This window comes from Octopus bimaculoides, chromosome 5, assembly GCF_001194135.2.
Source record: "Octopus bimaculoides isolate UCB-OBI-ISO-001 chromosome 5, ASM119413v2, whole genome shotgun sequence".
In the NCBI taxonomy this organism is placed as follows: domain Eukaryota; kingdom Metazoa; phylum Mollusca; class Cephalopoda; order Octopoda; family Octopodidae; genus Octopus; species Octopus bimaculoides.
The window spans coordinates 93,082,098-93,099,751 of NC_068985.1; the positions used below are offsets into that span (position 1 = coordinate 93,082,098).

Sequence of the window (17,654 nt, forward strand, 5' to 3'; positions counted from 1 at the left end):
TACTCTAACAAAATCTACTACTCTTGGCTCACCATTTTTATATTTTCCCTTAATTTTATACCCATCTTGTCTCATTTCCTTCCATTGTATCAAACCCTACCCAAAACTCTATGATTAATACTTTTCTCAATCTATTTTTTATTTTCTCGGAAGTGTTCTGATATTTCCTTTAAGTAGAATGCATTCACCATTAGAATGAGCTAAAACAGCCTTGAATTTCTTATTTCTTTATTGCCCACAAGGGGCTAAACATAGAGTGGACAAACAAAGACAGATAAAGGGATTAAGTCGATTATATTGACCCCAGTATGTAACTGGTACTTAATTTATCGACCCCGAAAGGATGAAAGCAAAGTTGACCTCGGTGGAATTTGAAAACAGGACGTAACGGCAGACAAAATACCGCTAAGCATTTCGCCTGGCGTGCTAACGTTTCTGCCAGCTCACCACCTTGAGTTTCTTTCTCTCTTCGAGATAGACTTGGAATTTTACTCTATCATGAGCCCTAGGACTTATGGCTGGAACTTAACTTTGTTTCCATGGTGTAAAAGTGACTCAGGTTATATCCACCTAGCCCCTGAATCAAACGCTGTTTATCACACAGTTAACCACTCAGCTATTGCTGCCACTCCTTTACCAGTGGCTGGAATGGAGCAATGTGAGATGAAGTGTTTTTTGGCACAAGACCACAATAAACTGTCTGGTCTGGGAATTGAAACCAAGATCTTTATGATTGTGAATTCAGCAGCCTAACCACTAAGCCACATGCTCTTACTTTCAAGATAAAAACTAAAAGAAAACAAAACAATTAACAAATTTACTGATAGCCTTAAGAATCTGTTTATAAATAAAGAAAATGATGGGTTAACATTTATGTCACAGTTGTAACTCGGTCATCAAATTGAAAGATGGTGTTATTTATCAATTGTGTCACTTGCATGGTTTTCGGTTCAGAATATATATTATATTCTGATTCAATGAAGTAAGAATATCATTGACATCCAAACTAGCCATTGTTTCTGAAAATATCAAATTATATTTCCTTTTGTCATTTCTTTAAAAGCCTTTGATTTTGAGTTTTGTTTTTTGTTTGTTGTTCGTTTTATTTTGTTTTGCTTATTTGTATGACAGTAAAGTACTGGTGTTGAATAGCCAAAACTGAGAAACACAAGAATTCACCTCTGTCCATGGTACACAAACCTAATCAATTTTACATCAACTGATATTTGCTCGTGCAGACCACTCAGACTTTGGACTTAGCTTATTCCTTTCTTTGCAAAGAACAGAGTTGTTTCTGTCTTATTTCACAGTTCTTTCTTTGCTCTTTCTTTAGTTTTATCATATTAGATATAGAAATCAAGTATATATATGTACAGAATGACAGATGCAAAGAATTCTTTCTTAATTGAAATTTTCCTCTTAGTTGGAGAAAGAAAATGTAACCCCTGTGCCATTCACGAGTGAATGGCAAAAAAAAAAAAAGGTTAGTTTCAATAGATTAAGAATTAATTTTAAAAACTTAAGAAAATATCTAAATCTTCTAAGTGGAGATGGTGACAGCAGCAGACATGTTCCAGCTTATTGAAGCTCACCAGTGTAGGTTAGATAACAATTCAGTTGATAAATAAACATAGGTTTTTATACTTTTAGAAAAAAGCGCTACAAATAATTTTTGCCTGCAGTAATTTGCAGGAGCGAATAAACAAAATTTAGGTAATGAAAATAACTTAAATAAACCAGAAGTAGGGAGTGAATTGAATCAAATATGTATGGATCTACTCTGATAGTTCTTAATGAATTGAAATTTCTTTCATAGCTGGAGAAAGGAAATGGAACCTTGTGGCAATAATTAGTGATTTGCAAAGAAAACTTTGAGGAAATTTCAATAAATTAAGAAAAAAGTTGATTTCTCATCTATGCTTCCCTAAAAAGGTCCAATAAGACCAAAATATGCCCAGTGTTGACACCATCTTTACTAACAAGGGCATGATTTTTCCTTAACCCCTTTGGCATTTAATCCAGCCATATCCATCCCAAATATTCTACCTGTTTTATGCTCAAACTGACAAGATCCAATACCCCACAATGTCATTCTAAAAATATACAAACACACCATTAAAGTTTTGAAGCTACAAGATAATGTGTAATTAATTCAAAATATTGTGGATAAATAAGCAATACATTTGACAAAGAAACCTGAATGCTACAGGTTACAAGAACTCGAGTTTTTCAATTGCTTTTTAATTTATTAAAATAATGTTCTTATTTCTTTTTGTGCCACTAGCAAATGAATCCCATGTGTTTTTCGTTCTCTAACTAAAAGGAAAATTTTCAGTACATTTAGACATCATTAATTTACCTCAGTCTTGTACCATTGGCTCAAACCAGTAATTTCCATTATGTTAATTGTATACTTTGTTATGCTAATTGCTACCATGAAAATTTATTCATAACCATTTCTCTATATGAGGTGTTTAATAACAGAGTTGTAATGCCACTCTGGCCATTTTTGAGGTTAGTATATCATTTTCTTGGTTTCAACGTCTAGAATCCAATAAAGTTGGGAGGAAGAACCAGTGAGGCTTGCAATAAGGTTAAAATCCAGCTGAAAATATTATGCCTCGATGCTATTGACACAACACTCACTCACCCAAACTTAGACCAGACTTTAGTAACACACCATTATAAGCACACATGCTCAATCAATAACCTTGGTGTGGTTCCTCTTTCGTTTTCCGAGGTGTTATGACTCATTTTCTAATATTCCTCATTACCATCATAACGATAATGGGCTATTATCTTACTATCTTGTCTTAAAGATACTAACTTTGGTATATTAAAACACAAACAATACCTTTGGGTGGGGGTCTCTGTATGTATTTTTCTAGGTATCATGGCTAAAATATTCAATGGAATACACCGTCTTGTAGTACCAGTATATTCTACCAGGTGAGAAAGATGCAGTCATTGTTTCACCTTTCAGATGGATACATAAATAACTAATTTTACATAGGTGAAATGATTAGAAGAGGTCTTCGGGATCCTTTTAAGACCAAAACCACCTTCCTAACTTCATTCCTTGCCAAGATGTCGCATTGTGAAAGTCATGAAACTTTGCATTTTTATTGATTTTTAAGTTGGGGTGCTTACGACTGTCTGTTACTAAATGCCTCATACTCAAGACCAAACATGCTTGTATCAGTCATACCTTGCTCATATTCCTTACTTGCATACAGAATTGTGTTCAAGTAAGAAATGTTCCAGTAGCTTATGTGGGTCTGGTATTAAGTTAAAGCAAAATTTAAAGTAAACTAAGAAGTCAGGATTATTCTGCATTTAGTATATAGGCTACATGTTTAATTATGTCGGTAAAACTCATACATGGTAATGGTTCCCACACATTTACATGGCAGAAATACACACATGTATGTGTATTCATCCATGAAATACACTATACACACCCCTGTAACACTTGCTGTTATGCTTCTTTACTCATTTAATCTCATATACATCCTCAGGCGACATGTGCACTTTGATACACATCTCTCTTTCTTTCTCTTTCTCTCTCACATACACAGTCTTTCAAACAGTTTTATTGTTTGTTTTACATCTATGCTTCCCTGTTGCTTACTCTTTCTCACCATCCAAGATAAACATGCAAAAAAAATAAGCTACATTCCTCTAATTAAGCAACTCACTTTCTTCTGTCCTTAATAATTCTTAGTCTTCTTGCTTAAAATTGTTTCTAATTAACTTTGAAATATCTTTTGATTATTGAGCTGTGCAGACAATTAGAATTTTCCCTGCTGCTTTGGCTACCAGTCACTTTAATATTTCATGAAATAAGATAAAGCTAAATAACAAAACAAAAAAAAAAGCTGTTTTCATATTTTTTCTAGTTTTACAAATAAAAGATTAACTCCTTACACAATTTAATTTTATTTTATAAATGCATATTTCACACCAACTAGCTACACTGATGTCATTTTCAGTCAGGTGTCATGTTACAAATTAGATGTTATCAGTTAAATGAAGTTAGTAAGCTCATAAAACTACATTTACTCTCATTAGGATGTGTCAAAAACTCAATATCTTCAGAATTTTAAATACAAATGTTGTTGCATCAGGTTCATTTATTTTGTTGTTGTTTTTTTCTGTTCTTTTTTTTTAAATAATTCCTTGTTGGTATACTGTGTGGGTGAAGGTGATCTCATGCAAGATGGTAAAAATTCATCAGTTGAAACAAAATAAATTATAAAACATATGAAATAAATTATAACATGTATGAACTACAAAAAAAAAAAAAGTAGCAATGAAATTTTATTTGAATTTAGTATAAATTTTATTATTCATATTGATTTCTTTCTTTTTATTTTAATAGTCCTTGAATTTTTTCCTATGTATCAGTAAATTTTCATAATTCCTTCTTGAGAGTAAGAATACAAAAACCTTCATATCCAAAGTATAAATGAGAAACCAAAAATGTAACCTGAAAATGTATTTCATTTACCAGGTCATAATTCAACTTAATACCTTCAAAAGTCAATTTTGTTTTTATTGGTATCCATTTTTATAAAGAAATAAGTATATATTTATATTTTCCTTTCCAAATTAACCCAATCAGAGTAAAAATAGCAAATATCAGTTGATTATTGCTACAAAAAATCTTTATTAAACATGTCTCCTATTTATACTGTTGGTGGTAGATTTTGTATTCTTACAATCGTTCATCTTGTATTAACCATCAGACTTCTTTTGCTACTGCTAATTAATGTGTAGAGTTTCTGAGGAGTGGGTTTAAGTTCATCAGTGTACATATATATGCATGAGAGAATCTTTAGTACAGTTATGCTGTACCATTGTAGGACACCTTGAGTGGTATGCCCTTCACAGCTCCAACCATAGTGGAACAAATGAGACGATACCTAGACAACGAGGTAATTATAGATACGTGCCAACCTTATATCAGCTGGTTGAAAGAAACTTTACCCCAGTGCAGCCTGTAGAGAGCTGTTTGTATGTTGTTTTTTTTTTCTGTATTATTAATTTTATTACAATTGTCTCTCTTTGATTTTGTATTTCAATACAAAACTAAAATAAATTTCGTTTTCCACCATCTTTTTATTAAAGTATTGACAACTGAAATTTCTCCATCCAAATTTGTCACTTTTCATTTAATTTTATTTCTATTAATTTGATGTAAAGCCAAGTAAAAATATTTAAATATAGTAAATAAGGTTAGATGGTAACTTAATATCAACTTTTAGCATTTAGCTGACCAACATGTTTTGACAACGCACAGTTTGACTGATTATACTGTTCTAGCATTCCTAAGAGTCTATAATTCCAGATATTACATTTCGACTTTCTAGCAATGTATCATTAAAAACAATATTTCCAGTGTTGTTTTACCTGACATTTGCCATTTTCTGCTTATATGAATTATATCTAAACATAGATAATACTCTCGTGTGTTTCTATAAACCCTTATTCAGTTTGTGAAACTTGAAGTGTGTCTAAAATTCAAAGCAGATATGTTAATTATAAAATAGATGTATTATTAGACTTTCATGTGTTGACAATTTAATTTATTAATCAAATTATTATTGTTCTTCTTCTTTTCCTAAGTTAATTCTTTAGCATTACTTACGTGTCTTTGAAATTATTGCTTAAACTTATGCCTGTCAGGTTCTATATCCTCCTTTTAACACTTTCTGTTATGGTATCTTTTTGTCTTTCACAGAAATGAGATAGATAAATTATTGAGTGCAAACGCTAGCTTTAGAAATTATAGTTACAGATATTCAAACAAACAATGCGTATGTGAAGTATTTGTAGTCATCATAATAGTACTAGGCATTAAAGTGGGGTGAGTGGTTGTGCTTCTGATATTTATGGAGCCTTCTTTCACACTCGTGTATAAAGTATAAGGTGTATGACACATGCAAGCCTGATGAAATGGATGTAGAATGAAATGAATGCTATATACAGGTTTTGTGTATGTGCACACATATGTACATCTGCAATCTGCATGTCTTTGAATGTATCTCCTGTAAATAATATATTTGTTTTAGGCATAGGAGTGGCTGTGTGGTAAGTAGCTTGCTTACGAACCACATGGTTCCGGGTTCAGTCCCACTGCATGACACCTTGGGCAAGTGTCTTCTACTATAGCCTCGGGCCGACCAAAGCTTGTGAGTGGATTTGGTAGATGGAAACTGAAAGAAGCCCGTCATATGTATGTGTGTGTGTGTGTGTGTGTGTGTTTGTCCCCCAACATCGCTTGACAACCAATGCTGGTGTGTTTACGTTCCCTGTAACTTAGTGGTTCGGCAAAAGAGACCGATAGAGTAAGTACAAGGCTTACAAAGAATAAGTCCTGGGGTTGATTTGCTCGACTAAAGGCGGTGCTCCAGCATGGCCCCACAGTCAAATGACTGAAACAAGTAAAAGAATAAAAGAGTTTAATGCTGGTCTTTTAACTGGTGAAGTCTAAGTAAAGAATTGCAACAACAACACCATCCAACTGTAAAAAACTGTTTCAATAAGTCTTTGTCCTCTCCATCCATGCCACCATGGAAAAGCAGAAGTAAAATCAGTTACACACACACACACACACGGAAGCACACCATGTTCATACACATGCACAAAATGCTATATTCTCAATATACTTTATGTTTGCATTATATAAAACATGTATATTCTCTAAATTTAACTTTGTATGAGGGATGTTTCATAGCCATTTATTTGTTTCATTTGCAACTGTACATTTCTGAGCTCCTTCAACATTTCTAAACTTCCCCAGTCTTATTTTCTGTGAAAAACATTTTAGATGCATTTGTTGTTATTTCATTGGGCTGTTTTTCTTTTTTTTTAGATGAATATTATAAGAATTATGTCTGTTTTTCATTTGTTATCACCTTACTCCATATTATTTTTATTTATTTACATTAGACATCAGGTTATTTTCAGTAAATCAGAAGATAATGTAGCTGTAGTGTCTGGTTAGTTTGTTGCTCAAGTATGCTATCTGTTGGTGGAAGTCTTTTGTTAAATATTATTTTTTATTTTCTAGCTTCCATGAGCAATTTTCTCCTTCTATTGGGAGTTTTATATAAATAGAGTTGTGTTGTTAACTCACGTTTCTAGTTAGTTTACTTTTCTCTTCTGTATTCTTATGTTTTATAATGGCTCCTTGTTCTAGATGCATGGTGTGCTGACAAAAAAGTGAGGTACCCATATGAATAATGTAACTGATTATGAAGTCTAGAAATTTCATACTTGCCTATAAATCTTTAAATTACATTAGTCATATGAAATTTATTCAGCAGTTGGTAGATTTGTAGTTGAAGAGATTTTTAAACTTGGATTTTTTTTAAATTTTATTATTTACAATTATTTTTTTTTCTTTTGGACATAATATGACCAGTAGTTTTTGACAGAATATAATACTTACAACCTTCTGTTTGATGAGTTCCTGATAACAGCTTCATGTATTATGTAACCAAGATGTTTTCGGTTCATGTAATACATATATGTTGGTTTGGTTTTTTACTTAGTCTCTAATTAATGTATTCAATTGGTTTCTACTTTCTGTAGAGAATGGTCTATAATAAATTTGCTTTGTATATCTGTCACTGACTGGCATTTTTGTTTCACTCACTTAGCTTTTTCCTTTTCTTTTTTTCTTGGTTTTGTAGTTTCTCTTTGTACAATAGAATCAAAAGTGCCTTATGAGTTGGTAGTTTATTGATAATATTGTTTTTGAATTTCTCGTTTTTCATCCATGTGGGCAGCATACACACAAACACATGCGTCTATTTGTTGGTTTTGTAGTATAAAAGCTTATGAGAGTTTGGCACCCCCATGCATCCAGAGCGTGGCAACCTTATTGCATATCTAACATGTGGATGTGACATAGCTTTATATGCTTGTCATCATCTTCATCATCATTTTTTTAGTGTCCCCTTTTCTATGTTTTCATGGGTCAGACAGAGCTTATTGAAGCAGACTTTTTTTTTACAGCTTGGTGCCCTTCTTATTGTCAGCCTTCACTTGGTTTCCAAGTAAGGTTCCCCATGGCCAGACATGTTTCCATAGAATATTGGATAGGAATGGTACTGCTTGTATAACAGTAACACCCACTTATAACTATCACAGAATGTTAAGATGTTGGAGATAAAAACATAGTCACACCTGTGTGCACACACACCCACACACAAATATATGACAAACTTTTGGATGGAAGTTCATAAACCCATTACTCTATTACTATGTACGTTTCCACATTGGAGTTAAATCAAACACTCAATGCTCCACCCTCACAGAGCATGTACACTGAATTCAGAACAAAGAAATTCATGACCATTCTCTTTTACTTCTCTTATATTACTGATTCTACTCTCTCTTTTCCTCTTCCTATCCACACACGCCCACTTGCACTGATCTAAATACAAAGTGAATCACTACATACATCCACCCTCCCATTTTGTTTATGTATATATGTAATAGGCTTAGAATTATTTACTAGCCTGTATGGTCTGGCTAAGTCAAAATGTTTTTTTGTACTCTTCCTTTCTACTTGGTGAGTCTAAATGTATTTATAAAAATATGTCCTTCTGTTGAAATGTAATTTCAGTAAATTTCTATATCTTTGTGCAGCTGAAGATTGCTGTGCATTTTACATTTAATGTTGTGTTCACATTGCTTAATGAAATGGAGTCGCATGAAATGATCATACTGCATTACCTCTGGATATCCTTGTTGCTTATTTTGACTTTACATATATATATATATATTGTTGTTGTTGTTGGCACTCCGTCGCTTATAACGTCGAGGGTTCCAGTTGATTCGATCAACGGAACAGCCTGCTCATGAAATTAACGTGCAAGTGGCTGAGCAATCCACAGACACGTGTACCCTTAATGTAGTTATTGGGGATATTCAGCGTGACACAATGTGACAAGGCTGGCCCTTTGAAATACAGGTACAACAGGAAGAAAGAGTGAGAGAAAGTTGTGGTGGAAGAGTACAGCAGAGTTTGCCACCATCCCCTGCCGGAGCCTTGTGGAGCTTTAGGTGTTTTCCCGGTCTGGGAATCAAAACCGTGATCCTATGACCACGAGTCTGCTGCCCTAACCACTGGGCCATTGCACCTCCACTAAATATATATATATATATATATATATATACTTTTCTACTCTAGGCACAAGGCCCAAAATTTTTGGGGAAGGGGACAGTTGATTAGATCAAGCCCAGTACACAACTGGTACTTAATTTATCAACCCCGAAAGGATGTAAGGCAAAGTCAACTACAGTGGAATTTGACCTGAGAACATACAGACAGACAAAATACCACTAAGCATTTTGCCCGGCGTGCTAACGTTTCTGCCAACTTGCCTTATATAAATATATATATAAATATATATATATATATATATATATACATACATACACACTTGTGCTATATGTATATACATATGCATATCCCCCACCCCACCTGCCATAACCCATGCCAGCACCAGCATGGAAAACAGACATTAAACTATGATGATAATGATGATATATAAACACTCACACATTGATTTGTATTTCATACCATTCATTTTACTTGATTGGTCTCTGCCATTCCTTTAACGCTTGATAATTGTATAATTTTCTTTTTCTCTAAAGTAGTTTAAGATATATGATGTGAAGTTTCATATCTCCTTTACTTCCTCTCTGTTGAGTATTTCATTGAAGTAGATATTTTCTCTGAAAAAGTCTAAAGTAAAATGTCCTACATCTGACTTGTTGCTAAATACCATCTGTTGTTACTAGAACACTATCGTTATATAGTAGTGGGGTAAGAGACCTTTCTATTCCCATATTTATAGTTGATTGTAAACTAAGTTGTCTTGAACATTATTATAAATTTTTTAGATTCTTTCAATTTTTCTCTCTCTGCCTTCATGTTTAACTTACCTTATGACATTTCTGAGTAATAATGATAAATATTGCCATTTAGATTTTTATTCTTAAAACATATTATTTTAAATTTAAGTTGGATTAAACTTTTGATTCCTGTGTCAGCCAGACTCAATAATTCATAGTTTGTTAAACAATTTTTTTTTATATTCTTCGAACGTTTTTATTTCTTTTGTAACACAGACAGTAAAAGATATATAACTTCAGTTACATACATAAAAAATTCTAACATACACACACACATACAAATAAATACATGCACACACATTTGCTCATATTTGCTCATACCTAGGAAATGAAATTTACCTCAAAAATAAAAGTAATTTTGTGTCATTCTGAATACTTATAATGGCTTCATATTTGCAGCTATTTTGAGAATATATTAGGCCAATCCTTGTAAGAGAGTTTACTTGTCTAATTTTACTTATTAAAATGCAGTACTAGTTCCATTAGTAATATGATTAATTAAAACCAAAATTATGATCATAAGTCAATGTTAGTAACTTTTTCTTTTATTGGTTTTAATCTCTCGAGGATGTGGTTGTGCACTTGGTTTTTGGCTGGCCTCCTTTAACTGGTATAATTGATGCTATTAATGTTCCTCTTGAACTGATGAAAATCGGTGGCTGCAGATAAACATGTGCAGGAAAGAATTCCAGAGAGGCAACTCCTTTCTAGGGCTGAAAGATTTGGTATGTGGGGTTTGCCTGATGGATTCATGAAAGTGAATCAGAAATGCTTTTGTGAAGATAGCATCAGAACATCCAATTTTGATATGTAAAAGCTGCTGTAGTCACAGAAGAAAAGCCAGGCAGAGGAAACGGCGGCATGTCTGTGAGCTATTGTTGGAGTGTGTTGGGGAATGACTTCATGTCAATCAGTCAGTTGGCCTTTCCTTGGATGCCATTAAGGATATCTATGTGTAAGTGTGTGTATTTATAAAGTACCGCCATCCCAGATTGAGAGCTGCCCTCTATTGTGGGTATCATCTGAGCTTTGTAAAGGATAGATGGATGATGAGATCTCAAGTGTTTCCTAGCTCTGAGGCAGAAGATCAGTCTTTGTAATGTAGTCTTTACTATGTTGACGATGGGCATATGCTAGGAGGGATCTTCAGTGAAGGTCATGCTAAGCTTTTGAAGAGATTTTGAAGCTTCTAGCTTTGTGATGTTTCTGTTATTTTTTATGGTGAGAGGACCACAATTATGTCTTATTGTGTAATCGTAGTGTTTTTTTCATGTTCATGGAGACTAGATTAACAACACCACTGGAGAATGTTGAGGAGGTCAGCGCCAAGTTTTTGAAGACTTAGTCATCATTGTTTTAAAAATACTTTATTCAGCTCTTAGTAGCGAGGAGACATCTTAGATTTTTGAAATGCATAAATTTGTCTGTGCTTATGAGATAGTGTGTTATCTCTTCAATTAGATAATGTAATAATTGTCGGAAGATATAGTAGTGAACTTCAAACGGTTAAGCTAGAAGATTTGAGGCTACTTTGAGTAAAATATAATTAATATTTATACAGAAAGTATATAATGTAATGACCCAATAATAGAAATAAATGTTGAAGGCTTGAAATTTATATTATTTTGTTTTGGGTAGTATAGCCCTGAGTAAAATTGGATATTTTTCAATGAGAAAATAAATATCATGAGACTAAAGTGGATAATAGACTATCATGAAACAGTTGTAGGTATTCTTAATTTTAAATTATATATTTAGACTCAAGGTGGCTGCATGCAATGGAAAATATTTCATGGTTAATAGAAATTACTTATCTGGTTTCTGTAATGCAATAAACAAAGATTAAATTAAACAGATGCAAGTGTATAATTGAAATCACAATTTATGTTCCAATGTAAAATGGAGATGAGAAATAAACTGAATATTGACATATTGTTGTTTGACCCTAGGTTAGCAATGATTGAACAAAATGGTTGAAGCATTTCAGCTTTGACCATCTTGGGTTGTTTTTTTTTTTTTTCTTGTTCAAAGTGTGTTTAGGATCTTTGTCTTTTCATTTTTTTTTTCAAGTGGGATTTTATTTGAGGAAGATTTGGTTGCTATTTCTAACAGGCCAAACAACCATGTAGAAGCTCCTTCATAGGCTTGAGGCAAGTCATACTCTACGCAAACATTGCAAGTTTTCTGTAATTAACGAAGCTGACAAAGAGAATGTTCCACTGTAGATATATGAAAGAAATATTGTGAAATTAAGAATCATTAATTAACTCAGTTCTAAAAGCTAAAATTCTACCGTATCTCTAGATCGAGCAAATTTATAAATTTAGTAAACTCATACACCTAGCAAACTGGTTGGGTTGTGGGATGTGTTGCATTGTGGTATTTGTTCTGGCTTTCTGCACTCTGAGATCAAATCCTGCCATGGCCAACTTTGTCTTTTATCCTTTCAGGAATCATAGAATAAAGTACCAGTACTTTGTGGTATTTGTACCTCCTCTTTGCAATCTGTGTTCTTGGGTGGTAAACTCATTTTGTCACCTGGTTAACATTGTCACCTAGTTTTTAGGTGACTTTAAACAGAATTCCAGGTGTCTGCTTTGGACATATAGCAAATTATGGTGCTTTAAACAAATCTGTAAAAGAGGCCAGATGCCCTAAAGCGAAAAGAGAGACTTTTGACTTGTTTATTATTGGCATAAAGTTCCTATGAAATTGCTTTAAAGATTTGATAGCCATAAATTTAACCAAACATATGGTAGCAGGTGGATGACAAATTTCAGTTGAGCCTCAGGGAAAATTCCTTATGGTATTTTATTATGTTCTGACCTTAAATCTGATTCATTTTACAGAACTTGTTGGAGGTGAGCAAAATAATTACCAGTTATTAAAATTATTTTTGAGATTAATGTTATTAACTGCACTTTAGAAGATAGTGCTCTAGTATGGCCACAGTGCAATGATTGAACCATGTAAAAGAATGTTTGCTCTAAATGCTAATAATACATGGGCCCATGCGAATTCACATGCAAGCCCCACCTACCCATACATGCAACCATATATTCAAAGAAATGTGTATTGCTTCAGTTTCACTTGAAAATAAGGTGGATTTATGTGATGAAAGCACTTTTTAGAAGTGTTTGAATTAAACTTGCCTATCACAATCACCTTCACCTTTGACTTATTATAAATTGACAAGCCCTTTGTAAATTATGGTTTTAATATCCTTATATTTTCATTTATTTTATAATCAATAAATGATTTTATACAATGTAACACTTTGTTCTATTATACATGGTCTGAATAGACTGCCTTCCAGAGAAGATTCATTATAAATTCTGAAGTAAATTTCAAATACTGATCTGCATTGTTAATCTTTGGCTATTTCCTTTCTCTTGAGTTCTAAAGTAAACCACTGTATCAAATTTGATTAAATCTAGCAAAGCTGATTTCATTTCATTTTTAATTTTATGCACTTTATAAATATTAAATAAAAATAAACAATATTTATACTGATTGAAAATAAAATCTTCTTGTTCCCAGAGTAATTTTTTATATAAGGTTTGCAAGTTCCATATTGTCAATCTCCACGAATCCTATAAGATTATAAAATTAATTGCCTATATGAAAATAAACTAAAGTTTTATTTGTTTAAAAAATGACTTCCTGATATTCCCCTAAGAATACTTTTTGTGAATGTAAAATTTCTCTTAAAATTCTAGTTGTGAAGAAAATCCTTTTACAGCGACTTCTGTTAGCAAGTCAATATTTCATTTGCATGTTCATAGAGATTGTGTTAATTTTTATTTATTAAATAAATCACCTTGTCAAAAACAGTTTAATTCTGAAAACTTGGCAGCTATAGTCATATGTTATTCATTTCTAGACAAGCAGAATTGAATATGATCAGCCGGTAGTGGTTTTAAATATCATCTTCCCCACCCACCCTCTTTCTTATTTTGCTTCTTTTAATACCATCCATGATGGCCATTTGTTTGGAATGTATTGTATTGAGAACAACATATCTGTTTTGCACATATCTTCATAGTCATAAACGTAGGGCATTTGTTTGTCTTAGACTTTTATTACTAACTATTTGGATAATATTTATATTTAATTTATAATCATTTTATTATCTCTTGGAATTACTTTAGTGTGGACCAATCATTCATATTTTCTGCTTCTGAAATTTTAGTACAGAATTAATAAAGATAACTTTTAGAAAGTTTATCGAAATTCTGATGTGTTTAGTTGAACATATGTTGGCCATATACAAATTGGAAGAAAAATGAGATTTTATCCATGAAGGGAAAATGTGCAGTGGTCCATGTCTTCAGTAAGGAAAACAATGAGAAGCTGTCAGAGAATACATGAAAATAATATCCTCAAATGTAGAATTGCATTTGTGTTATATGATATTGGCTGTGCTCTGATGCAAAAATCTGACTGGTCAGTGTAATATTCTAATCAGTTAAGCAGTCTATATCTGCAACTGTCAAAGTTACTGAAGTAAGTTGATGGGGGCCTTGGATACTTTTCTTCTTGTGCAATCTATGACCACTGCTCTAGACTATGTTGTAATTGGAGATTTTTCTGATGTATTTGAAAGATACATAACAAATAAGTGTTGGTTATATATGGCTGTGCTAAAGAAGCCTAGCATTATTGATGTACTACAAGAGATTCTTTAGTTGGTAGATGTCAAAACACATTTATTTATTTCAGTGAAGAAGCCATTTTGTCAATTTGTTAGAAGCAACTAAGTAATGAACAAAGAAGTTTTGCTAAAATTTGAATTGCAGCAGACTACAACAATAGAATAATTCTTCATTCCTCATTACTGTAATGTTTGATTAACCTTGCCATCCTACACTTGTAAACATGATCAAATGAGTAGTTTTAAAGATCAAAAGTAAATGTGACATCAGGCAATAGGATAAATAAGACTGAAGATCAGAACAGCTTTGACCCAAATCATTTCATTAATGAAATTAGTTTTTAGAATAGCTGAGTAATACTCATGACATCTTACTTCAAAGCCAAAGGGCAGACATAAGAATCTTTGCATTTTCTTCATCTGAATGAAAAATCTCAAGAAACTGACTGAGAAAGATTTTGTCTCTTCCCATTTAATATACTTATCATAAAGCACACTTCCTGTAAAATAACATAATAGCAAATATAACTGTGGTAAATAGTGAAAGTTAATGGAAAATTTAGAGAATTACTAAATTATATTTCAGTTGTAGTTCCATGTGGTTACAAATAATGAATGTTAAGTAGTATACTTGACATCAGACTTCTATTTATAAACAATAAGATATAATCTTCTACTTTAATATCTACATTTTTCACAGAACAAACATTTCTTGTATAAACCACGAAAATATTAAAACTTCATTTATTCTCAGTACTAATATAATTCACCAGTAAACTATTACTACTGGACTAACTGTATGTCGATTCTGTATGTGAACCACCCTTTAAAAAGATAAATGTTGAACTTAACCATTTAGTTAACAGCTACAGTGACATTGAAGAAGATTCAGTGCTAAAAGATACGACAATATATCAGTCCCAGACAAATGTGGCATTTATCTGTGTAATTGAGACTCGGTTCCTCAAGAATTTGTCAGACACAATATTTTGTCCTTTTGCTTCACTTCAAAGCTAATGCAGGAGCCTCTACAGTGTCACTCAACTTGCTAGAAATGACAGTCAAATCTCTATCAAATCACATCCTTCTGTCTTCAAAGAAGAAAAACACATTCAACAATGTATCTCCTAATATATAAAAAGATGAGATGGTGATAGCTGGAACATTTTTGATCACAGATTTACTTAATCAATGCTAACCTGGGGCTAGACAACAGAACTGAAAGCCTCAAGTGTCTTCTGTAGGTGTACTTATAAGATAGAACCTTGCTAATATGGGCTTAGTATGTTTCAATTATATAATTATCACATGTGGGTAGGGTTCGCACTTTTCACTTGCACTTTTTACAAGTCTACACACACACGCACACACTATATATATATATATATATATATATATATATATATATGGTCGATGCCAGCTCCTCTAGCCCCTGTGTCGGTGGCATGTAAAAATCACCCACTACACTCTAGGAGTGGTTGGCATTAGGAAGGGCATCCAGCTGTAGAAACACTGCCAGATCAGATTGGGGCCTAGTGCAGCCTCCTGGCTTCCCAGACCCCAGTCGAACCATCCAGCCCATGCCAGTATGGAAAATGGGTGTTAAACGATGATGATGTAGCCTACTTTAACATCGCTGCACTTCATTCTCAGGTGCTCATAGTAGAGTAGACACTGTTGCCAGTATTCAAGTCAGGTCCTTAGTCTGAGAATGACTTACTTAACCCCTACCGGTATTCGAGACCCTAAAAAAGTCATGGACACTATACTTATTCTAAGTTCTGTGGACAAAAACTATCTACAAGTGGAAGTGAAGTTTACTTCAGTTCTACAAGCTACTGAAACATTTTACTAGTGGTTCAAGTACTGGTAGTCTATACTATGGCAAATTGTTCCTACTTTTGCGAGGTTTATTGTTGATCTGCTCAATTGGCTTTTTGCATATACACACACACACACACACTTACTACTTGTTTTGCTTTCTGGACAGCACAGAAACTCATTTGTATGTATAAACATTTATAGCAGAATTGCACAGAAATATGTCCACTTCCACTCACACACCTGTATCCTTTCCTTGTGTTATACGCATCGATTAACATATACATGTGTGAGTGTATATCATATAAAAAGGTTCCATTCACCTAGACATCCTCCTCCCACCCCGCCATGCCATAATTATGTGGGTAAGATTCGTTTTCGTAAATTAGGGGATTTGCATATTGATGGAGCATTTGTTTTTACAGCTAACCACTCACTGATTTGTGAGCCAGACAGACTGAGACAGGCAGAATTTCGTGTCTTGCCCAGAGGCACAGCACAATGACTCTTATAGTAAGTTTCAGTAATCAAACTCTTTAGCATCATCACAGCTATTGTGCCTGAATACGAGTATGTTATAAATTAGATTAGCTCTGCAGTTAGTTCTGGTCACATCCCGTTGCATACGGTCACTAATTGTTTTACTGAGTTCCCGTTGTACAATGTAAAGTATGAAGTAACTGCTAAGATTTAAATCTAAATGATATCAGGCACTGTTAGTAAGTACCAATTTAAATATGGCAAAGAGAAACACACCCACTGACAGGATGAAGAGATGCAATTATACACATGCGCACTATTGTGTATTTGGTTGAAACAGTCACCTGGCAAGCAGTGGATGTATAGTTCAACTTCTGTCAGTGGGCCTGTTGCTCTTCCATGTCTTAAATTCATACTTAACAACGTGTTACATTCCACAATTTAACATAAGCTGAGAAAATGCAAGAAATGGACTTTTCTTTCTCGTATATTCTGTTTCTCTATCTTCAAAGTTTTAATTCTTTCTATATTTTTCAAGCTCCCATAATCTCACAAAACATGTTCTTTCAGTGTACCACTTATGTTATTCTCCTGGGTTTTTTTTTCCTATTCACCATATGCATCCACATCACAAACCACTTCAGTTTCTTTCAACCAACTAAAATTGCCACAATTGTCTTGTCCTTTTCAACCTATTATCCACTCCACTCTCTTACCATTTTTTTTTCCCATGGAAACTCTTTTTCTTATATATATATATGCTTAT

At 33.3% G+C, this 17,654-nt stretch overlaps 1 protein-coding gene across 11 annotated transcripts in view; it reads left to right on the forward strand.

Moving 5' to 3' along the window:
- The window catches only part of LOC106873723 (nephrin), a 248,522-nt gene that overhangs the window by 196,105 nt on the left and 34,763 nt on the right, over positions 1–17,654 (forward strand). For 10 of the 11 annotated variants that reach the window (XR_008264131.1, XM_052967830.1, XM_014921200.2 and 7 more), the window contains exon 17: positions 4,866–4,937. The exons of the other annotated variant lie outside the window; for it this stretch is intronic. Coding sequence is in view for 9 of the 10 variants with exons in the window: in XM_052967830.1 (XP_052823790.1) it covers positions 4,866–4,937 (72 nt within the window). In the remaining variant the exon portion in view is untranslated. The remainder of the gene's footprint in view (positions 1–4,865; positions 4,938–17,654) is intronic. 11 annotated transcript variants of the gene reach the window in all.